This window comes from Phallusia mammillata, chromosome 2, assembly GCF_965637545.1.
Source record: "Phallusia mammillata chromosome 2, kaPhaMamm4.hap1.1, whole genome shotgun sequence".
In the NCBI taxonomy this organism is placed as follows: Eukaryota; Metazoa; Chordata; class Ascidiacea; order Phlebobranchia; family Ascidiidae; genus Phallusia; species Phallusia mammillata.
This window is the reverse complement of record NC_137253.1, coordinates 24,000,465-24,024,265: the sequence shown is the minus strand read 5'-3', so window position 1 is coordinate 24,024,265 and position 23,801 is coordinate 24,000,465. Positions and strand designations below refer to the sequence as shown.

General features: G+C 38.5%; 2 protein-coding genes across 6 annotated transcripts; one reads left to right on the top strand and one right to left on the bottom strand.

The window, feature by feature from the left end:
• The first annotated feature begins 15,207 nt into the window (after window positions 1–15,207).
• LOC145213658 (tRNA (32-2'-O)-methyltransferase regulator THADA-like) lies at window positions 15,208–22,382 on the top strand. Of its 5 annotated transcripts, none has more exons than XM_080082024.1 (18): window positions 15,208–15,461; window positions 15,578–15,662; window positions 15,719–15,900; window positions 15,978–16,094; window positions 16,310–16,420; window positions 16,590–16,803; window positions 16,897–17,027; window positions 17,102–17,917; window positions 17,975–18,181; window positions 18,245–20,009; window positions 20,108–20,412; window positions 20,468–21,061; window positions 21,125–21,286; window positions 21,348–21,454; window positions 21,530–21,620; window positions 21,724–21,829; window positions 21,946–22,076; window positions 22,287–22,382. In XM_080082024.1, exons 1-18 carry the CDS (start codon window positions 15,384–15,386, stop codon window positions 22,362–22,364), a joined length of 5,280 nt encoding a protein of 1,759 aa, XP_079938150.1. In that variant the 5' UTR covers window positions 15,208–15,383; the 3' UTR covers window positions 22,365–22,382. The 5 variants fall into 5 exon arrangements, with proteins under 5 accessions (XP_079938150.1, XP_079938149.1, XP_079938148.1 ...); XM_080082023.1 differs by having other exon boundaries at window positions 16,286–16,420; window positions 21,533–21,620; XM_080082022.1 differs by having other exon boundaries at window positions 16,286–16,420.
• On the bottom strand, window positions 22,259–23,377 carry LOC145213660 (UPF0669 protein v1g209471-like). Its single transcript, XM_080082027.1, has one exon. It carries the CDS (start codon window positions 23,375–23,377, stop codon window positions 22,814–22,816), a length of 564 nt encoding a protein of 187 aa, XP_079938153.1. The 3' UTR covers window positions 22,259–22,813.
• Window positions 23,378–23,801: the final 424 nt, after the last annotated feature.

Here is a 23,801-nt window from a genome sequence, read left to right as displayed (position 1 = left end):
CTTACACAGTTTGAAAATTTCAAACAGGTAAAAATAACTTAGGCAATTGCTTGTTAAAATGGGTGATCAGATGCGTTCAACAGGTGTGCATAAAGTTCCAAAACAATAAACATTACGAAAATGGTATAATAATAAACCATCCGTGTTCCAGGTATAGAATTGCTAATATAAATGCCTAGCAACTTCAAACAAGCTCTTTCTTTACATAATGAGCTGCCACGAAATTAACCTAAAGAGGAAAATAACTGTGGGGAAATAATCGGTAGGCCTACATTGAAATACCATTTACGTGTTACATTCGGTTTGGCCGTTGCGCATATTTGGCTCGCTTCTTTGTGGCCTGTTGGTAATGTTTAGCAAAACACTTAGTTTAGCCTACCTGTAGCCTAATTGTAATAAAAGTACATAAAGGTCGAAATTGGTTACGCAGCCTGATGAATCACTGAAAATCAAATAGTGAATTTTGTTTAAAGAAACTTTTACCTCGATAAAAGTGAAAAACAACAGAGTGAAACCGGCTAACATTCGTTCCCTATTTAATGACCAGTTCGATGAAAGGTTTACTGAATCCTATGTGAGCAATTTGTAACACTTGGACCATGATAATGTTGTAGCCTAGTTTAGAAATGGTTGTACGAAAATTCTTTGTTTTTATGAATCAATCGATTTTCTCTCAACGTTTGAATCACATTGTTTATTCACAAATTGATTTTAGCCAGCGTCAACGGTAGGATCCAATCATTATGAAATGACCTGTCAAGATTAAACATTTTTTATTTTTTCCACTGCCTTAGCCTATATTTTTTACGCAACACAATGGTATATTTTATAATATTTTAATAAGTGGATAATTACAAATCAATGATTGTTTCACCTTATCAAAAATAAATAAATGGACAAACATTATGAACAAAAAATATATTATTGACAAATAAGGGTATTTCCCCTTTTAACTACTGTGAGGAACGTGGAAATTCACAAATGTCATTTCGCCGAAATAGAACTCAAAATGGTTTTAGACGAAATTTTTTTTCTTACGCAGTTTACCACATAACGGTTGAATTCTGCCATTCTCAGCAAATCATCGATTATGAGAAAGCAAATCACAAATTCGTTTCATTTTCGGTAACAAACAATATTTCAAACAAAATTCATTCAAAAACTATTGATTTACGACAAAAATGTTTACAAATGAGCAAGGTCAATTATATCGCAAGTTAACGTTATTAGACAAGTTCAAGAACAACGAAACTATATTCCGGCCCCGAAGGCACGATTTTGACAATTGTTTACAAAAGGTCTACTTGTATACTATCAATTTCTTCAATAAAAATCGGACGAATATGTCTACATGGTCCCCCCCCCCCCCCCCCTAGGTGGGTAAACATGACCAAATTTGCTTAAGGGGGTCTATCAAAGTGGACGTTTTTCGAAAGTTTGACAAACAACGAAATTATGTTCCGGCCCCGAGGGAAAAACTTTGACAAGTGTTTTAAGAACATATAGTAGGGTACTATCCATTTCTGCAATAAAAATCGGACGAATATGTCTACAACGTACCACCCCTGGCATTTCAATGTGCTCCATTTGCTTAAGGGGTCTATCAAAGTGGACGTTTTACGAAAGTTTGACAAACAACGAAATTATGTTCCGGCCCCGAGGGAAAAACTTTGACAAGTGTTTTAAGAACATATAGTAGGGTACTATCCATTTCTGCAATAAAAATCGGACGAATATGTCTACAACGTACCACCCCTGGCACTTCAATGTGCTCCATTTGCTCAAGGGGGTCTATCAAAGTGGACGTTTTTCGAAAGTGTGACGAACAACGAAATTATGTTCCGGCCCCGAGGGAAAAACTTTGACAAGTGTTTTAAGAACATATAGTAGGGTACTATCCATTTCTGCAATAAAAATCGGACGAATATGTCTACAACGCACCACCCCTAGCACTTCAATGTGCTCCATTTGCTTAAGGGGGTCTATCAAAGTGGACGTTTTTCGAAAGTTTGACGAACAACGAAATTATGTTCCGGCCCCGAGGGAAAGATACTGACAAGTGTTTTAAGAACATATAGAAGAGTACTATCCATTTCTGCAATAAAAATCGGACGAATATGTCTACAACGTACCACCCCTAGCACTTCAATGTGCTCCATTTGCTCAAGGGGGTCTATCAAAGTGGACGTTTTTCGAAAGTGTGACGAACAACGAAATTATGTTCCGGCCCCGAGGGAAAATCTTTGACAAGTGTTTTAAGAACATATAGTAGGGTACTATCCATTTCTGCAATAAAAATCGGACGAATATGTCTACAACGCACCACCCCTAGCACTTCAATGTGCTCCATTTGCTTAAGGGGGTCTATCAAAGTGGACGTTTTTCGAAAGTTTGACGAACAACAAAATTATGTTCCGGCCCCGAGGGAAAAAATTGACAAGTGTTTTAAGAACATATAGAAGAGTACTATCCATTTCTGCAATAAAAATTGGACGAATATGTCTACAACGTACCACCCCTAGCACTTCAATGTGCTCCATTTGCTTAAGGGGGTCTATCAAAGTGGACGTTTTTCGAAAGTTTGACGAACAACGAAATTGTGTTCCGGCCCCGAGGGAAAAACTTTGACAAGTGTTTTAAGAACATATAGTAGGGTACTATCCATTTCTGCAATAAAAATCGGACGAATATGTCTACAACGTACCACCCCTGGCACTTCAATGTGCTCCATTTGCTTAAGGGGGTCTATCAAAGTGGACGTTTTTCGAAAGTTTGACGAACAACGAAATTATGTTCCGGCCCCGAGGGAAAAACTTTGACAAGTGTTTTAAGAACATATAGTAGGGTACTATCCATTTCTGCAATAAAAATCGGACGAATATGTCTACAACGTACCACCCCTGGCACTTCAATGTGCTCCATTTGCTTAAGGGGGTCTATCAAAGTGGACGTTTTTCGAAAGTTTGACGAACAACGAAATTATGTTCCGGCCCCGAGGGAAAGATACTGACGAGTGTTTTAAGAACATATAGTAGGGTACTATCCATTTCTGCAATAAAAATCGGACGAATATGTCTACAACGTACCACCCCTGGCACTTCAATGTGCTCCATTTGCTTAAGGGGGTCTATCAAAGTGGACGTTTTTCGAAAGTTTGACGAACAACAAAATTATGTTCCGGCCCCGAGGGAAAAACTTTGACAAGTGTTTTAAGAACATATAGTAGGGTACTATCCATTTCTGCAATAAAAATCGGACGAATATGTCTACAACGTACCACCCCTAGCACTTCAATGTGCTCCATTTGCTTAAGGGGGTCTATCAAAGTGGACGTTTTTCGAAAGTTTGACGAACAACGAAATTATGTTCCGGCCCCGAGGGGAAAACTTTGACAAGTGTTTTAAGAACATATAGTAGGGTACTATCCATTTCTGCAATAAAAATCGGACGAATATGTCTACAACGTACCACCCCTAGCACTTCAATGTGTTCCATTTGCTTAAGGGGGTCTATCAAAGTGGACGTTTTTCGAAAGTTTGACGAACAACGAAATTATGTTCCGGCCCCGAGGGAAAGATACTGACGAGTGTTTTAAGAACATATAGTAGGGTACTATCCATTTCTGCAATAAAAATCGGACGAATATGTCTACAACGTACCACCCCTAGCACTTCAATGTGTTCCATTTGCTTAAGGGGGTCTATCAAAGTGGACGTTTTTCGAAAGTTTGACGAACAACGAAATTATGTTCCGGCCCCGAGGGGAAAAAATTGACAAGTGTTTTAAGAACATATAGAAGAGTACTATCCATTTCTGCAATAAAAATCGGACGAATATGTCTACAACGTACCACCCCTAGCACTTCAATGTGCTCCATTTGCTTAAGGGGGTCTATCAAAGTGGACGTTTTTCGAAAGTTTGACGAACAACGAAATTATGTTCCGGCCCCGAGGGAAAAACTTTGACAAGTGTTTTAAGAACATATAGTAGGGTACTATCCATTTCTGCAATAAAAATCGGACGAATATGTCTACAACGTACCACCCCTAGCACTTCAATGTGTTCCATTTGCTTAAGGGGGTCTATCAAAGTGGACGTTTTTCGAAAGTTTGACGAACAACGAAATTATGTTCCGGCCCCGAGGGGAAAACTTTGACAAGTGTTTTAAGAACATATAGTAGGGTACTATCCATTTCTGCAATAAAAATCGGACGAATATGTCTACAACGTACCACCCCTAGCACTTCAATGTGCTCCATTTGCTTAAGGGGGTCTATCAAAGTGGACGTTTTTCGAAAGTTTGACGAACAACAAAATTATGTTCCGGCCCCGAGGGGAAAACTTTGACAAGTGTTTTAAGAACATATAGTAGGGTACTATCCATTTCTGCAATAAAAATCGGACGAATATGTCTACAACGTACCACCCCTAGCACTTCAATGTGTTCCATTTGCTTAAGGGGGTCTATCAAAGTGGACGTTTTTCGAAAGTTTGACGAACAACGAAATTATGTTCCGGCCCCGAGGGAAAGATACTGACGAGTGTTTTAAGAACATATAGTAGGGTACTATCCATTTCTGCAATAAAAATCGGACGAATATGTCTACAACGTACCACCCCTAGCACTTCAATGTGTTCCATTTGCTTAAGGGGGTCTATCAAAGTGGACGTTTTTCGAAAGTTTGACGAACAACGAAATTGTGTTCCGGCCCCGAGGGAAAAACTTTGACAAGTGTTTTAAGAACATATAGTAGGGTACTATCCATTTCTGCAATAAAAATCGGACGAATATGTCTACAACGTACCACCCCTGGCACTTCAATGTGCTCCATTTGCTTAAGGGGGTCTATCAAAGTGGACGTTTTTCGAAAGTTTGACGAACAACGAAATTATGTTCCGGCCCCGAGGGAAAAACTTTGACAAGTGTTTTAAGAACATATAGTAGGGTACTATCCATTTCTGCAATAAAAATCGGACGAATATGTCTACAACGTACCACCCCTGGCACTTCAATGTGCTCCATTTGCTTAAGGGGGTCTATCAAAGTGGACGTTTTTCGAAAGTTTGACGAACAACGAAATTATGTTCCGGCCCCGAGGGAAAGATACTGACGAGTGTTTTAAGAACATATAGTAGGGTACTATCCATTTCTGCAATAAAAATCGGACGAATATGTCTACAACGTACCACCCCTGGCACTTCAATGTGCTCCATTTGCTTAAGGGGGTCTATCAAAGTGGACGTTTTTCGAAAGTTTGACGAACAACAAAATTATGTTCCGGCCCCGAGGGAAAAACTTTGACAAGTGTTTTAAGAACATATAGTAGGGTACTATCCATTTCTGCAATAAAAATCGGACGAATATGTCTACAACGTACCACCCCTAGCACTTCAATGTGCTCCATTTGCTTAAGGGGGTCTATCAAAGTGGACGTTTTTCGAAAGTTTGACGAACAACGAAATTATGTTCCGGCCCCGAGGGGAAAACTTTGACAAGTGTTTTAAGAACATATAGTAGGGTACTATCCATTTCTGCAATAAAAATCGGACGAATATGTCTACAACGTACCACCCCTAGCACTTCAATGTGTTCCATTTGCTTAAGGGGGTCTATCAAAGTGGACGTTTTTCGAAAGTTTGACGAACAACGAAATTATGTTCCGGCCCCGAGGGAAAGATACTGACGAGTGTTTTAAGAACATATAGTAGGGTACTATCCATTTCTGCAATAAAAATCGGACGAATATGTCTACAACGTACCACCCCTAGCACTTCAATGTGTTCCATTTGCTTAAGGGGGTCTATCAAAGTGGACGTTTTTCGAAAGTTTGACGAACAACGAAATTATGTTCCGGCCCCGAGGGGAAAAAATTGACAAGTGTTTTAAGAACATATAGAAGAGTACTATCCATTTCTGCAATAAAAATCGGACGAATATGTCTACAACGTACCACCCCTAGCACTTCAATGTGCTCCATTTGCTTAAGGGGGTCTATCAAAGTGGACGTTTTTCGAAAGTTTGACGAACAACGAAATTATGTTCCGGCCCCGAGGGAAAAACTTTGACAAGTGTTTTAAGAACATATAGTAGGGTACTATCCATTTCTGCAATAAAAATCGGACGAATATGTCTACAACGTACCACCCCTAGCACTTCAATGTGTTCCATTTGCTTAAGGGGGTCTATCAAAGTGGACGTTTTTCGAAAGTTTGACGAACAACGAAATTATGTTCCGGCCCCGAGGGGAAAACTTTGACAAGTGTTTTAAGAACATATAGTAGGGTACTATCCATTTCTGCAATAAAAATCGGACGAATATGTCTACAACGTACCACCCCTAGCACTTCAATGTGCTCCATTTGCTTAAGGGGGTCTATCAAAGTGGACGTTTTTCGAAAGTTTGACGAACAACAAAATTATGTTCCGGCCCCGAGGGGAAAACTTTGACAAGTGTTTTAAGAACATATAGTAGGGTACTATCCATTTCTGCAATAAAAATCGGACGAATATGTCTACAACGTACCACCCCTAGCACTTCAATGTGTTCCATTTGCTTAAGGGGGTCTATCAAAGTGGACGTTTTTCGAAAGTTTGACGAACAACGAAATTATGTTCCGGCCCCGAGGGAAAGATACTGACGAGTGTTTTAAGAACATATAGTAGGGTACTATCCATTTCTGCAATAAAAATCGGACGAATATGTCTACAACGTACCACCCCTAGCACTTCAATGTGTTCCATTTGCTTAAGGGGGTCTATCAAAGTGGACGTTTTTCGAAAGTTTGACGAACAACGAAATTGTGTTCCGGCCCCGAGGGAAAAACTTTGACAAGTGTTTTAAGAACATATAGTAGGGTACTATCCATTTCTGCAATAAAAATCGGACGAATATGTCTACAACGTACCACCCCTGGCACTTCAATGTGCTCCATTTGCTTAAGGGGGTCTATCAAAGTGGACGTTTTTCGAAAGTTTGACGAACAACGAAATTATGTTCCGGCCCCGAGGGAAAAACTTTGACAAGTGTTTTAAGAACATATAGTAGGGTACTATCCATTTCTGCAATAAAAATCGGACGAATATGTCTACAACGTACCACCCCTGGCACTTCAATGTGCTCCATTTGCTTAAGGGGGTCTATCAAAGTGGACGTTTTTCGAAAGTTTGACGAACAACGAAATTATGTTCCGGCCCCGAGGGAAAGATACTGACGAGTGTTTTAAGAACATATAGTAGGGTACTATCCATTTCTGCAATAAAAATCGGACGAATATGTCTACAACGTACCACCCCTGGCACTTCAATGTGCTCCATTTGCTTAAGGGGGTCTATCAAAGTGGACGTTTTTCGAAAGTTTGACGAACAACAAAATTATGTTCCGGCCCCGAGGGAAAAACTTTGACAAGTGTTTTAAGAACATATAGTAGGGTACTATCCATTTCTGCAATAAAAATCGGACGAATATGTCTACAACGTACCACCCCTAGCACTTCAATGTGCTCCATTTGCTTAAGGGGGTCTATCAAAGTGGACGTTTTTCGAAAGTTTGACGAACAACGAAATTATGTTCCGGCCCCGAGGGGAAAACTTTGACAAGTGTTTTAAGAACATATAGTAGGGTACTATCCATTTCTGCAATAAAAATCGGACGAATATGTCTACAACGTACCACCCCTAGCACTTCAATGTGTTCCATTTGCTTAAGGGGGTCTATCAAAGTGGACGTTTTTCGAAAGTTTGACGAACAACGAAATTATGTTCCGGCCCCGAGGGAAAGATACTGACGAGTGTTTTAAGAACATATAGTAGGGTACTATCCATTTCTGCAATAAAAATCGGACGAATATGTCTACAACGTACCACCCCTAGCACTTCAATGTGTTAAAGTTACGGCTCCGACGAAGGCTTCGTCGGTCAAAGGGACGGCTCCGACGAAGGCTTCGTCGGTCAAAGGGACGGCTCCGACGAAGGCTTTGTCGGCCAAAGGGACGGCTCCGACGAAGGCTTCGTCGGTCAAAGGGACGGCTCCGACGAAGGTGGTGGCTTCGTCGGTTAAAGTGACGGCTCCGACGAAGGCTTTGTCGGCCAAAGGGACGGCTCCGACGAAGGCTTCGTCGGTCAAAGGGACGGCTCCGACGAAGGCTTCGTCGGTTAAAGTGACGGCTCCGACGAAGGCTTCGTTGGCCAAACGGACGGCTCCGACGAAGGCTTCGTCGGTCAAAGGGACGGCTCCGACGAAGGCTTTGTCGGCCAAAGGGACGGCTCCGACGAAGGCTTCGCCGGTCAAAGGGACGGCTCCGACGAAGGCTTCGTCGGTTAAAGTGACGGCTCCGACGAAGGCTTCGTTGGCCAAACGGACGGCTCCGACGACGGCTTCGTCGGTTAAAGTTACGGCTCCGACGAAGGCTTCGTCGGTCAAAGGGACGGCTCCGACGAAGGTGGTGGCTTCGTCGGTTAAAGTGACGGCTCCGACGAAGGCTTTGTCGGCCAAAGGGACGGCTCCGACGAAGGCTTCGTCGGTCAAAGGGACGGCTCCGACGAAGGCTTCGTCGGTTAAAGTGACGGCTCCGACGAAGGCTTCGTTGGCCAAACGGACGGCTCCGACGAAGGCTTCGTCGGTCAAAGGGACGGCTCCGACGAAGGCTTTGTCGGCCAAAGGGACGGCTCCGACGAAGGCTTCGCCGGTCAAAGGGACGGCTCCGACGAAGGCTTCGTCGGTTAAAGTGACGGCTCCGACGAAGGCTTCGTTGGCCAAACGGACGGCTCCGACGACGGCTTCGTCGGTTAAAGTTACGGCTCCGACGAAGGCTTCGTCGGTCAAAGGGACGGCTCCGACGAAGGTGGTGGCTTCGTCGGTTAAAGTGACGGCTCCGACGAAGGTGGTGGCTTCGTCGGTCAAAGGGACGGCTCCGACGAAGGTGGTGGCTTCGTCGGTTAAAGTGACGGCTCCGACGAAGGTGGTGGCTTCGTCGGTCAAAGTTACGGCTCCGACGAAGGCTTCGTCGGTTAAAGTGACGGCTCCGACGGAGGTGGTGCGAGGCATACAGACGAGAGGAAAGAATACTAGCCGTGGGTTTTCAGTAATCCACAGGACTCAGCTGTTCCTCCCTTTCTTCATGTGTGTCTTCACAATCTACCTAGGCTTCTTGTGCGTGTTCTTCCCAGAAGTCGCCGACGGTTTGTGTATGAGTTTGTTTTTTGATTTTTTTCTCACGGACTGTTTTCTTACACGCGAAACATGGTCGTGGATGAAATCACCATTTGTATTCTCCCCTCAAAAAAAAGAACGGCTTCAAATAAACAATTTTATGCAAAATGTTAAAGCTTTGCATTGTGCGTGTGTAGTTTACAACAAATCTGTCATTAAAATTGGCGGGGCACACAAAAACGTAATAGATCGTTTGGCAAAAGCGATTGCCCTATTCTTTGGAAAAAATGATATCTCGGAGTTTGACGATAGATCTGCTCAAGACTTTTTAAAAGCAAACTTATTTTGGAGAAATCAATCTCATTCTGACCGTGTAAACAAGCTTTTTGCGTTTGAAAGGGAAAATATTAGAATCATTAAAACGTTCTGTAAAAATGAAAATACTAATGGCATTCAAAGAAACGAAGATTATAACAAACAGTGTATTGATGCTTTGGCAAAGCAACTAACTAGATACCCTAATCACTCTTCTTTACCTAAAAATGCGATAACTGCTTATCTACAAAAATGCCATTTTCCAATTACCAAGCAAACGTTAAAAATGATTCGATATAAATGGGTTACAAACCTGGCATTTAGAAAATGCGTTCAAGGGTCATATTTAAAATTAAACCCAGGTGATATACGGTCAAATTCCGAGGTTTCACACGATAAAGGGACGCCACGCCAAAAAACATATTGTGTTTGCAAAACTGTTTGGTGCGGAGAACAAATGGTAGAATGTGAATCATGTTTACAATGGTTTCATCCACGGTGTGTGTTTAAAAATGTCACCCCCCAAAAATTTAGCAACGAGCAATGGAACAAGCTTCATTTTGTTTGTAATAGTTCGATTGTAAATGCCGACCCAAAACACGTGTACCGTCATGCCCCCACTGGCGCAGAAATCGGTAACAGCAACTCAGCATCCCCTAATTTAAAACTTCCCGTTGTCACAAATATTGTTAAAACTCATCCGCCATGTTCTAACTATTCTTCCGAGGATAACATTAGCCTCTCACCTGATACGGACGCCGAGTCAGCTCACCCGAACGTTTGTGATTTTTCGGATAATATAAGCGACTCTAGTATAGATCGACAAATGGAAAAAAAAACTCAAAATAGTTCGTCTGATGAGCAATGGATTTCGACAAATGTTTTGAACGAGCTTGGTAAAGTAAAAAAGCAAACTACTGCTGTAATGCACAATGTTTACGTAAACCTGAAAGAAAAAATTCACATCGGCCTTGACATTTGGAAAAGCATTACGAAAAATCGCACTTCAAATAAATTTGGAAGCAATGCGTATAAAGACATTATCTTAAAAAAATTACGCCAAGTATATGATAATTGCGTACCGAATATTGAAAGTCATTATTTGCGAGATCCCCAAAATGTCAACACTATCAAGCCAAATTCCGGCAGCTACCTCGAAGGAGCAATAAAACTGTATTGTGCCCACGGGAGATGCTGCAACTGTGAAATAAAAATATGTATGGATTTGATTTCGTTCGTGGATCGAGTTGAAGGCCAAGTAACGGTAAGAGGCATGCGAAACCACCAAAAGGGTTGTAAACGGAGACGGCGGGTATCTGGTAAAAGGCGGGACAAACTTAAACGCCGACTTCAATTTCAGTCTGCAAATAAATTACAAAGAAAATTATTTGACGATTTAACAGAAGCGGAACGTTGGTTAGGTGCACATACTTATCTACCCTCCCAATCCGTGCTTCGCAACATAAAAAGCGAAGGTAAATCTATGTTCCACTATTCCAAACTATGGTTTGTAAATTTGTTGCACTTTCTCCAGTTAAAAAAACGAGCTTTTGTTCGCCTAATATGCATTCACCCCCCATCTGTAACATTGTATTCAAATCCACAAGTAAAACTCTATTTCGATCTTTGTTTGAAAGATATCGTGTACTTTGATGCTACCGGAAGTTGCCTCCGTAGTCAAAATGGATACTCCGATTTTCAGGTGTATACACTTTTAGTAAGAAACCCTACTAAAGGGGAAGTGGCACTTCCGGTGGCAACAAACGTTACCACTTGTCATGACAGCAACAGCATCAGTCATTTTCTCGAGTCGTTTTTAATAAACGTTGTAAAAATTTGTAAAGTATCTAGAAAACCGGCTTTTATAATTATTGATGGATCCATGGCCATGTGGAATGGGGTTCTTAAAGCCCTATGTAGAGAATCGCGCCTTGAATATTATAATCGATGTTATCGCATATTAGTTGGGTTGCCACTTAAAGATGATTTAAAACTAACAATAGTGCATAATTGTTACAGTCATGCCATGAAAGCAGCCAAAATCCTTTGCCTGAAACACTGGTCCGATAAGAAATTAGCTCAGTCGGCACTATACTGGATAAACTTACTTTTTACTTGCAAAACCATTAGGGAATTAGATAATGCTGTTGCTAGTTTAATCATTTTAACCCACTGTGAAAAAAACTCTCCCCTTGTAGAAAAACATTTCAATAATTTGAAACATAAACTCGACAACTCTCTAAGTGTAAACGTTGACAATGACACCTTTGAATTGGACGCGGGTGATGATGCAGATTATTTTTTTACTGGAAAAAGTGATGATGCTTTGCAAGAAAAAAAATCCCCATTTTTTCATCGTTACGACAAAATGTTAAAAAAAATCATTGTTTCGGACGAGTACAACATACAACTGTCAGCAAATCTGGAACAAAATTTGTACCACAATCAAACTTTTTTCAAAATATTACTTGAACGGGTAATAAGCAGAATTTGTTGTACATCTCATTTATTGCTAGGGGATTTATCTCGCCATGTTACCGACGACACGTCACCTGAGCAGCATGAACTGTACCAAAATTATTCCAAAAAATGTGACAAATTAGGTGATGTAAAATTTCAGACCATTTTGACAAACAATAACACACAAGGAATTATAGAACAGCATTTCGGGGACATGAAACAAAATTATATCGACGGAAAAAGGGTGGCACGAATAGACGACTTTGTCCATTTATACCACAAAGCGATAAAAGTCCAGGAAAAACAATTTGCTGACAGTTTGATGCATTTAAATATAAACGCGTCAAAAACTAAAACAGACGAAAAATCCACACCTCTTGTTTTGGCGCAGTTTAAAAAACGTAAACGAAACTCGAAAAGCTTTTATTCCTCCCCACAATTGGCAAAACGAATTCGATTTCAGAATATTAGAAATAAAGGTAACAATACTCTAACCAGGACCCCAACACTGGCACATTTTTCATTTGTTACGTCAACGCCATCTGTCGTAAATATGGTGAAATCCTTGGCAAATTATATTTGGCACCATGTCACATTTACTGACGCATCAATTTTAAATCAGGCTTTAATAACGCCCAACCGCAGTTCATTAACTTGGTTAGATTTGTGTTCACTGTGCACCGAACCAAAAAACTCCACACGCGACGCACTTCTGTCACATGTTCACACTAAGGATACTTTTGGATGGCTTACTAGTAATGTCGTAGATTCGTATATTCGCCGATCGGTTAATATTGGTAACACTTTTTTGGAATCTGAGTTCGGGATGCTGGATTGCGGCGTTACTGAACAAATTTTAAAAAACAAGCCATTTAAAAACTTACATGGAGTTATGCAGCCCATATCTCGGTCAACAGACGGTCAAATTAAAAATAATTTATTTATGCCTGTCTTATGGAAAAATCATTTCATGTTCATATGGTTTTGTAAAGATAAAAAGGAACTAAAATTATTCGATTCTGGTAAAGATACCCAAAACGAGCTCGTTAAGATAATACAGTCCTATCTTGTGCCATTTTTAAATAAAATTACTGACCCAGGCTCCAAGATAAAGTTTTTCCCGGACGCTTTAATACAACAAACCGACCAGCTAAGTTGCGGAGTTTGCGTCTGTTATGGAGTAGACCATATTATTTCGACCGTATCAAAACAACCCCTTGGGAAATTTGACCCTAAGTTTTTCCGTCAGTGGATTGCATACGCCCTAGTCGAAAATTCACCACAGTGTAATTTTGCAATAAAACGACATTTAGAGGAACAAAATGACCAACCTGTCGGTTTGCAAAACTTTGGTAACACATGCTGGTCAAACGCTGTTTTCCAATCACTAAAATTCCTCATGGGGCAAAAAACTGTTAAATCACCTCGTACGGCTGTTTCTGACCCCGTTGCTAAATTTTTACATTCATTGAGTAACAAATCGTACGACGTTGAGGTTCATCGCCATTTGATTAAAGATATCTGCAATAATCTTAAATGGAACTTTAATAATCAACATGATGCTGGCGAATTTTTAATGTTATATCAAAATGGTAGTCTGCTAGAAAACTGTGGCCTTAATCCAAGACATCAATTTCGGTCAACCATCACCTGCAAAACTTGCAAAAGCGTTCAGTCCTGTATGGAACCGGAGCAAAACTTTTGGTTTGTTCCTATATACCAAAACTTAGCTGCTGGCAGTAAATTAAGCAAGTATTTCGATAAATGTTGCAATGAAATCGTTTTGGCAAACTGCTCCACTTGCGGCAGCAAAAAACAGTTTGATAAAAGTTTGAAACTCGATTCAACTTCCGACGTTTTGCCGATCGTATTGCCACGATCCAGTATTAACGGAAAATGCACTAAAACGATTTTACCGGATTTGCGATTAACTCTAGGAGATGCTGTGTTTGTTTTAAAATGTGCAATTGTTCACGTTGGAGCGCAATCCAGTTCCGGGCATTACATGGCCTACTCATTTGCGGAACAAGGAATTTTAGAATACAATGACAAAAAAATCAAACATGTTAATTGGGACAATGTTGAACATCGAATACAGAGTGGTGCATACATTTTGTTTTACACTAAATTATCTCAATTTCCCCAGAATATGCTAAGTACAAGCCAAATCCCTATCACAATAAAAAGGAAAAAAAGAAAACTTAACTTACAACACGCTAACGCTCAAATTTCTGAAAAAAATGTTTTTGAAAATTATCCGTTGTACCACGCTACTTCAGATAATGTAATTGATAAAATAACTGAACTGGATTTAAACAACAAGGACAGAGAAATTTATCATACTGTAACAGAACACTTGCTACGTGATATGAGTATGAACTGGACCAACGCCCAATGTGTAACTGCTGGGTATAGATACTGCCTTTATTTGACCTTATTAAAATGCGACCTAAAAAAGTATTATCAAAATTTTTCATTTGAGAAAAGCAATATTTCGACAATTGAAACCTTTAATTTGTGGCAATACGTAAAACATTTCCTGTGCCGAGAAAAAATTAGGAACCGCCAATTTTCAGACGGCCAAATTGTTAGTTCTTCAAGAGTGGGATTAGAATTAAAACCAAATTTTATTTTGAAACAAAGCTTGTTGAATTCCGTTGTTAACAAAACAAATTACAATTTGCTCGAATTTTTGGATATAGTTGTAAACCGTGAGGCTATAATTTACTACCAGGCTACCCGCGATGAAACGTCGTACGACGTTGCTACTGCTAATTTCTCCTTATCCTGTAATACTTTTGAAAAAAACCAACAGTCAACTACGAAATAAAAAACTGCAGATCTCCATACAAAACTTAATAAACTCTAGGCCCAGGTAAAATACGGCTATTGGCAAAGGTCCTGGGTTAACAAAAAACCGAACGACCACCGCAAGGACTGCCTCCTGGGCGTGGTTGGAAAGTCCTAGTTAAAGTTGCAAACTTTAAGGTAGAATTCGTAATACAAATAAGTTTTACTTTAGTGTTCCTGATTAGCAACTTAAAAGTTAAAGATAAAATAAATTCAGCTAAAAAGCATGGCCATAAGGTTTTAAACTTAAATAAATTTGTCCCGAACAAAAAAAAAACGCTTTTTTCCAAATAAACATTTTGTTAAATTTTCAGTTATCGGACTGCCGCCTGATTGTCGAAAAAAACAAAAAAAAACTTTTTGAAACATGTATATGGTAAACGGATAAATCACATACATTTCCACAAAAAAACTCGAATTCTCATTTCGGCGAAATGACGGTGGTGGAAATTCACTATAAGTTTTGAACTGAAAATGAAAACATATTTACCGTTTCGTAAAGATGTTTATTGTCAAAACGCTAAATTGTTATGTTGCAACACGAAGAATTTGTAAAGGAAATGCGCATTTACAAGTTCTTGTTATTTAGGCTTATATTAGATTCAAACAATGAGTTCAGAGATCTTTTTGCAATGGCTTTCTGAATTTCCAATTGAAAGTGCTGACGAACGTAAACAAATTCTTAAGGTATTGTTGCATCATTATTAATATTGTCAAATATGGCATAGGACAATGATAAAGTTTGGTTGTGTGTATTGCATTTCTGCTTCCTGGTCCCATTTAAATAATTCATATTTATTAAGGGTATAAAAGCATGGAAAATTGATAAGAACTCTTCTTTAAGAGACACAATTTGCCAAGTCACCGAAAAATACTTAAAAAGTGGTGGTAAGTTGGTCAATATGTAGGAAAAATGTATCAATTGTGCATTTATTTCTGTGCAGAAACACTTTTAAAAAACACTGCTGTGTTTCTGACCAATTTGATTGAAGATGTTGATGGGTTTAGAAGTTCTTTTGGATCATTGGTTAGGTTGATCATTAATAAAATTGCTACATCACTTAAAAATAGAGAAAATGAAACAAAAGCAGATGTCACCCAGAAGATCTTAAGACTTGCCTTGCAGGTTTGTTTCATGGTTTAATTTTTGTATCCTGTTTGGTATGACATGATCATCAAATTTCCACTACATTTTTTAAATAGATTTTGCAAAGTTACAAACCTCAGATCCATGATCTTCTGTTACAATGTGATGTAATGCTGCAAGATGATTTTAGAATTATAGGGCTAACAGCTTTAACCACTATCAGAGAGGATAAGGTATGACAGAAATACAATTAAAAGTGTACAATTAAAAATGGGTCTTACTGAATAAGGTTGCAATTAACAAGACACAAATTACTTTTATTCTATGTTGTTTGTTAATTAGACATTTATTCAAGTGTTGTTTATAACTTTCTGGTTGCTTGAAAAACAAACAAGGCGTTGTTTTGTATTTTTGTCCTTTATAGAAACACCATCATGATGCTTCCCAGATGTGTGGTACCATTCTTGGGTTTATGCTCAGCTATTTTAAAAATCCACAAATTTCTGCTGAATCATTGCATCTTCTATTGCACAGGTCAAGTGAAACATTTGAAATAAAGGTAACACAATTGTCAACACCCTTTTCTTTAGTTGTATTAGCTATTTAAATATACTACCATTCAATAAAGTATACAAACATAATGTAGAATACTTTTTTATGGATTTTTTGGTCTGAATCCAAACTCTAACAGGATTGTTGTTGCTTTTAATTTACTCATGTTTGTTTAGATTATGCCCACTGTGACCATGAATCTGGACAGTAATACCATGCAACCTTTGCCTGAAATATGGCTGCTTTTGGGTATTTTAAGCTGTTGCAAGTCAGAAATCATGTTGTGTCCCATTGATGGTGCAAATGCCAAACTAATGCACACTGTGTTTGATAAAATAATATTTTCCTGCAAATCAACAGACCCTGTACTCCAATACCATGCTTTTCGAGGTACGTAAGTTCCAGAATTTTGAAATGTTTCAAAATGTTTAATTTTAGCTGACATTAAAATCTACCTTTTTCTAAACTTATTTTATGTTGTAGCTTTAAAGCTGTTATGGAGCAAAATTCTAAAGCTATCCAAACAATTTGTTGAGATTCATCCAAAATTTAAACAAGATGGCATCCATCTTCAGAAATCACTTACCTTAGTTTGGGAAAACTGGGACAATCCTGTAAGTTAATCATGTAAACATCCAGTAAGTAAGTATTTTGTTTAAAGATTTTTCACAAAATGTTCCTTTTTTAGGTTTCAGGCGTACCAGAGTTGATTAACAATATATTTGAAAACATCCTTAAAGTGAATGCAAATTGCGAAAATGCTTCCTTGCTATCAGAAATAATGTGCAAGCAGGTTTTAGCAACATCTGCATTTGTGAAAGGAAAATATGTTGTTCTTCCCACTTTGATAAAATTTATTGGAGTTGAATTCTTTCTTGCAAATAATTCCACCTTTTTCAATAGCATCATTCCTTGTCTTGGAAAAAATCACCTTGCCCCAGTTGTATCCAGAGTGTATCAATGCTGCATTTCTGGAATCAAAAAATCTGAACAGGATACCCTTACATTATGGAAAAAACTATTTGCACCCAGTTTGTTGCAGTCTCTGCTGCATACATCTTCTACAATACAAAATAATGCATTGCACTACTGGGTACCACCTAATCTTAAGCTTCACACAGAAGTATTTGATGAGCTGACACGAATAATTGCTGCAAAGCGTTCCCAAAATCTCCTCCAAAAACAAACATTTCTTTTAGCCATGTTGGGTGTAATTAAATGTGCCCGGTGTAGTGGCCTCAGAAACTTCTCTACCCTTGACCAAAATGTTTTGAAAGTTGGCATAACTGCATTGAATGACAAGATTCGATCCAATGCTTTGTCCATTGTCTGCATAAGTCATAGACGTTCGGATTCAATAACTGATGAAGAATTTGCATTTGTAACAGAGCACTTACCACTTAACCTGAACTCAGATAGTGCCTCATTTCGAAATGAACTCCTCTTTTCCTTGAGTTCATTCATTCAGAGGGTTGTGACCAAATTAGCTGCTTGTTTAAAAAAGGTAAAACAATGTTCAATTTTTTTATATTGGATATCTAAAATGTTTAATTTTAAACAGGATCCACAAAGTGTCCACATAATAAAATATGTAAATTTCTTAAAATGGATAAAGCAGTTGTGCATTTCTTCTCTGGGCACTACATGCTCCTTTCAGAGAAAACACACCTCACTTAACTTATTAGCACTTCTGCTACAAACCCTGGATGTTTCTAACACCAGCAAAAAGAAAACTATTTTGCCACAAGACTTGCAGCTAGTTGTTAAGGTTTGTATTAAGTATTGTATTGGGAAAAAACAATACATGTTTAATGGTGTTTTTTGTGTTTAGACACTTCAGAAAAATAACCTCAGCCTATGCACTTCTGATGAAGCCAAATGTCTTATCAATCTGTTGGAGGATGTGGTACCAGAAATAAGAGAAAGTGCATTCAAAATGTTATTGCAATATTTTACCAAAGCAATTCTGGGCCCATTCTCAACAAAACTTGAAGAAAGATGTCTTGTTCTCTTGTGCAGTCCCAAAGCACAAGATGCAGAAAGTGGATCCTTAATTGCAGTTTTTCTTGTAAATGTCCTTTGGTTGCCAGAACACAAAGAGGAAGTCAATCATTCTTCCATATTCCTATCTTTTATTCTAAAACTAATTGTTCCAAATTTACGCAAACAGATTGTGCTGCTGAAAACAGATTACTTAAAAGCATCCTACTATACTCCAGTTTTCGGTTGGCTACTGGCACTGTCAAAATGCTGCGTGTCATTGCAATCCCAAAGCAGTGACAGCTTTACAGATAACAAAGATGCAACTGATAGCTTAAACAAAGTCTTGGATGAAATACTAAGCCTTTTGTTGCATGTCATGTCAAAAGTGTTTGCATGTACTGATGAAAACATGGAGTTTATTGCATCTGCTGACTTCCAAGAGATGTCTGCTAGAATCATGAAGATAATTGAAGATTGTAAGCAGCAACATAGCAAAGTAACAACTGCAAACAAGGATCATGTTATGCTTGCAAATGATGAGGAAGTAGTTTTGGCATGTAGCTGGTTAATAATGAAAAATGGATGCAATGCACTTGCATCTATTGGGATATTGCTAAGAAACCTCACAGTAAATGAAAATGATGACCAATTTTTTCCAATTTGGAAAAAGATAAGCAGTTGTTATTTGAAGATTCTAACCTCCTGCAGGCACCGAGGCATCATAGAGAGCTGTGCTGAATGCCTATACTCATGTTGCCACAACTTATTTCAATCAAAAATCTGTGTACTTGTGAATTTTGTGATTGGTCTTGTGGATGAAATTCTGGTATTGTTTTCTTTAAACACCAGCAGTAATGAAATCACTGGTGGAACTGTTACTCGGCGGTCAGCTGGTTTGCCCCTTATTGTTGAATCAGTTTTGAGTGCAAGTATTGGAACAGACTTCTCACATGATTTAGTTGTCAAAACTGTTGAAACTATGGCAGTATGCATTTCTGACTTGTTGAGTGAACCACATATCAAAGTTCATGACAATGCAGACATACCTGCTGTCCATGCATTATATGTTCTGAAGCACTTGTTTAAGAATACGATTTTGGGTGGCTTGATGATGATACATGCGACGAAGTTTTTTGAACTCTCTCTGAAATGCCTGTCATCCCATTTATGGCTTGTTCGCAATGCTGCAACTCACCTGTTGGGAGCAATCTCAAGTCGAATGCTTGGACAAAAACACATTGAATCCACTGACCACACCTCAGTTACAAACTCTCTAACACTTCAAGAATTTTTTTCCTGGCACCCCAAATTATTGCATGTAATGTTGTCATTTTTGGAAAATGATCTTGAAATAACCCAAGATGAGAAAAAACATTTCAACGTGTCAGCAATTTACCCTATTATTTCCATTCTTTCAAAGCTGTCAAACACCCAGGATCTATCACAAAACAAAAAATTGCAAACACTGTTAGACTCACTGCAACGATGTTTGGAATGTCCTTCATTTGCTATAAGAAAAGCATCTGCTCAGGCCATTCTTGGCTTGCAATCAGTTGGCAATGTTGTTTCACTTGCTTGTGGCTATTTGGAAAGTTTGCCCTCTGGTCAGCCAGGTGAAATTAATTTGTAAAAAAATGTGAAAAAATACAATTGAAATAATAAATGAAACAAAACAGGTTATTAACTGTAAATGTTGTTCTTCTCTTCCCAGGGGCACCTTTCCAACAAATTTGTCAAAACAAACTTCATGGATGGTTGGAACTTATCTACTGTCTTTTTCAACAACAAAAAGATAATCTTAGGAGTAACACATCACTACAATCACTTTGCGAACAAATTTTAAAAATAAAGTGGCTTGGTATATTTAGCATCAACAAATGCCCTTACACAGCTGCCCAGTATATTCAGACTTTGAATCTGATAACAAAAAGTTTACCAGATGTAAACATTGGGATGGAGATGATCCAATCACTAATCGATATTGTTTTTTCTCCAAAGAACTTTAACTTCAAACAGGTAAGAAAAACATGTTTAATTGGCTAAACAAACTTACAAAATTATAATTTAACAGGCTGGAGCCTTATTGTATTTGGAAGAGCTGATCCATTTAATACTTAATACGGCAGAGATGACAAAAATTGTATTAATCTGTGAAAAGTTTTTGGACTTGCACAATCCATTTGTGTGCACAGCAGTCATGCAATGGATAAGTGGTATCACCAAGTCTCAATCTACCTTAGTTTCTAACAAACATGCATACGAGATATTGAACAGGGTTTGGACTGAACCTTTGGGTCCAAGTAATAGCTCAAAACTGGAGTGCTTTGTTCAAATGTGGCCAAGTGTCCAGGCTAATTTGACTCCACAAATCTACAGTGCAATCTCAACCCAGCTCTTACAAATACACCATGGCATCAAAAATCTCAGCACCTCCTGCCATCTTATTCCTGCACTTTCATGTTTAATTGAATATGATTTGGTACATGAAGATGTAAGTGATAAAATGTGCTACATACAACCATGGCTTGAAGAAGTTGGCAAATACACTTACAGTAGCAAGGCATCAGAACCACTGAGGTTTGCTTCTGCCATGGGCCTAAGCAGAGTTGGTGCAAATATTTTGTGGTGGATGCACAAGCATGTGGCCTTGCCTTCGACTTGTGAGGTATGTTATGAAAAAAACTGTTTGTAATAGTGGACTTTGCCTAAACCCGTTTGTTTTTGTTAGGATGAATTGACAAAATACACCAAGGTGCCAGCTGTTATCTACAAAACTGCTTTCTATCATTTGCATGATGAGCAGCCGGAAGTTAGGGAGCATGCTTCTGTTTTTGTAGCAGTGCTCACTAAGTTAGTTACAGTGGTGCCCCATCCAAATGTAGCAATTACAGTAAGTTCATCCATTTGCTTTTCAGCAAAACATGGCATTATAAACTAAATTTTGATTGCAGTATCTCCTTGCTGACTTACAACAGCACATTCCTGCTAACCACTGTGTTATTGAAATGCTTTTTGAAATTTTAATGGATCTGCCATCTATAGCAATACCAGACAATAGGTGACTAAAATTATGTATATTTTTTGCTAAAATCTAGCTGTGCATTTAGACACTAAATAATGCAGAAACAATTAGCAGAGCCGGTGTAAGTTTGTTCCAACAGGAAGCTTTCAATTTGTTTGTGGAACCCTGTGAAGTTGCAAAGACTCTTGATCCGATTGTTAAAGTAAGACTTTAAACAAAATTGTATTCCAATTACTTATTGAAAAAAAAAAAAAACAATTATCAGTGTGGTTGTTTTGGGCTAAAACCTGCAGAAAATGTTGTAGAAATTCATGGAAGAATGCCCTGAGCTGACTGGGCAGTGGATCCAAAAAGGTTTTGCTAAAGCAACTAAAAAATTGAAACATCTTTCTGGATGTATCTCTTTACTTGGTAAGACCATGCCTCACACTTGTGCTTTACTAAATGTAATATTTTTTAGCATATATTATCAATGTGTTTAATGTTTTTACCTGAATTATGTAACTATAGGATTTTTGTATCAACAGGAAGTAAGGTTTGGATAGAAAATGCAACCTGCACAGTGATTTACATCAACAACATTGTGCGTGCAGCAATCAAACATTGTGTCAACTTGTCCTTGTCTGACCCCAACACACACTTGAGAGTTATACAACAGGTAAATACAACACATGCTTGCACTTGTCATTCACCCTATTATTTAACTTCAGTTTTTTTAGCAAACAGTAATTTAATGCATTGCTGACAAATGCACTTTAAAGACTGTTATTAACCAAAATGGAAACTGTATATTTGTGTAAAATTCTTTGTGATCTTAGTTTAATCTAAACAACACAAGTATCAAACATGGCAATAATTTATTTTGCAGGATGCAAAAGCCGACTTGGCAATTCATTTGTCACAATACTGGAAAATAAGCAAAACATTGTCTTGCAACCAAGAATAAAATAATCTTTACTTCAAACAGGTTTTACCAATTAGGTTTGGTTCTTTAAGCCTGATTCAATTAGTTGTGAAAGCACAATTATAATATGCTTAAGTAAAAAAAAACATTATCAACAGGAGTACAACCATCTGCACATCTATATCATATATAACACTAAAAGGGCAGATAGTAAATCAGGAGTGAGTGATTGGACTTAGGAAGTAGAGTAAAAATATTTACATTATGAAACTACTAAAGGCACTAACCAGATGCAGTATAAACAAATTTATCACAATTAACCTACACTTGGTAAGAATCTTGATGACAATGGTTAAATTCAAACAATACAAACACACTGAATGTTAAATGTAAACATCAGTGCATAAACAATAACAATAAAAAATCTGGTTTTTACTGAATACTGCCATCCATGACCACATCAATTTTTAGTGCTCTATTTTTGATTCTCATCATATCAAAATATCAAGGAGGACTTTTAGAAAGCCCAAAAACAAACTCCAGAGAAGGGATTCCTCTTCTTCTTCATCAGGCACTGTTTGTCCTGTTTGCATAGGATCCTTGAATCCATGTGTTGTATCACCCACAGAGTTGCGAGATTTTCGCTCCTCCGGATAATAACTTTGTCTAGATTCATCAATATAAACGCTGAGTCGAAATGTGGACAGAGGCCAATGAATGTAACCATACACTCCAATTCCAACAGGTCTGTCATGAAACTCTTGCACAACTACAACATCACTACTGCATGTGTCAGATTTCATGGTGTAATCTTCCCAAGTGGGCTTTAAAGTCTCTGTTGACAGATAGAGGTCTGCGTCCCCTTCAAGTGTTTGCAAAGTCACAACAACATGCCCTTCCAGTGTCAACTTGTAGTACGTAAAGTTGGTTGCACCAATTTCTCCAGTAAATGTCTGAACGTGCACCAATCCTGAACCGTTTGCCAAGGCATTGCATTTGAAGCACAGTCCAAACACAAACGTATAAAAGTTTGCCAGCCACAATTTGTGCCACATTGCACTACATTACCGGTCTACCGCTGCAGATTCTTATGTCGATTGTTTTTCTGCCAGTTTTCCTAAGTTTAGTCTAATCAAAACAAAGCACTGTGTGAAAACAATAAAACATCAACAAATTAAACGTCGAATTTTGTGCATAAAGGCATCAACACACAACAATTCAACTACCAAACATAGTCACGCTCGAGTAATTTTCAACCCCAGCTTTTTAGACTGAAAAAACTCCACCATCATCAGGTAAGCACTTAATGTAAAGCGGCAGGTCCTGAGTTACCGTTGTCAAGAAGAAATTAGCGAATTTGGCGCGAAATACTAAAAATGGTGCTTTAAGCCCAGGTAAACTCTTAAACTAGTTATTAAGCGAAAATAGTCAATTAGCTGAGTTAAAAGACACCGTCCTTTTTGTGCGTGACCCCTATCG

Coding starts and splice junctions, on each gene's coding strand:
- LOC145213660 (XM_080082027.1), bottom strand. CDS start 23,377: ATGTGGCACAAATTGTGGCTGGCAAACTTTTATACGTTTGTGTTTGGA.
- LOC145213658 (XM_080082022.1), top strand. CDS start 15,384: ATGAGTTCAGAGATCTTTTTGCAATGGCTTTCTGAATTTCCAATTGAA. Junction 16,095..16,285: donor CCACTATCAGAGAGGATAAG/GTATGACAGAAA, acceptor TGTCCTTTATAG/AAACACCATCATGATGCTTC. Junction 17,028..17,101: donor GGGAAAACTGGGACAATCCT/GTAAGTTAATCA, acceptor TTCCTTTTTTAG/GTTTCAGGCGTACCAGAGTT.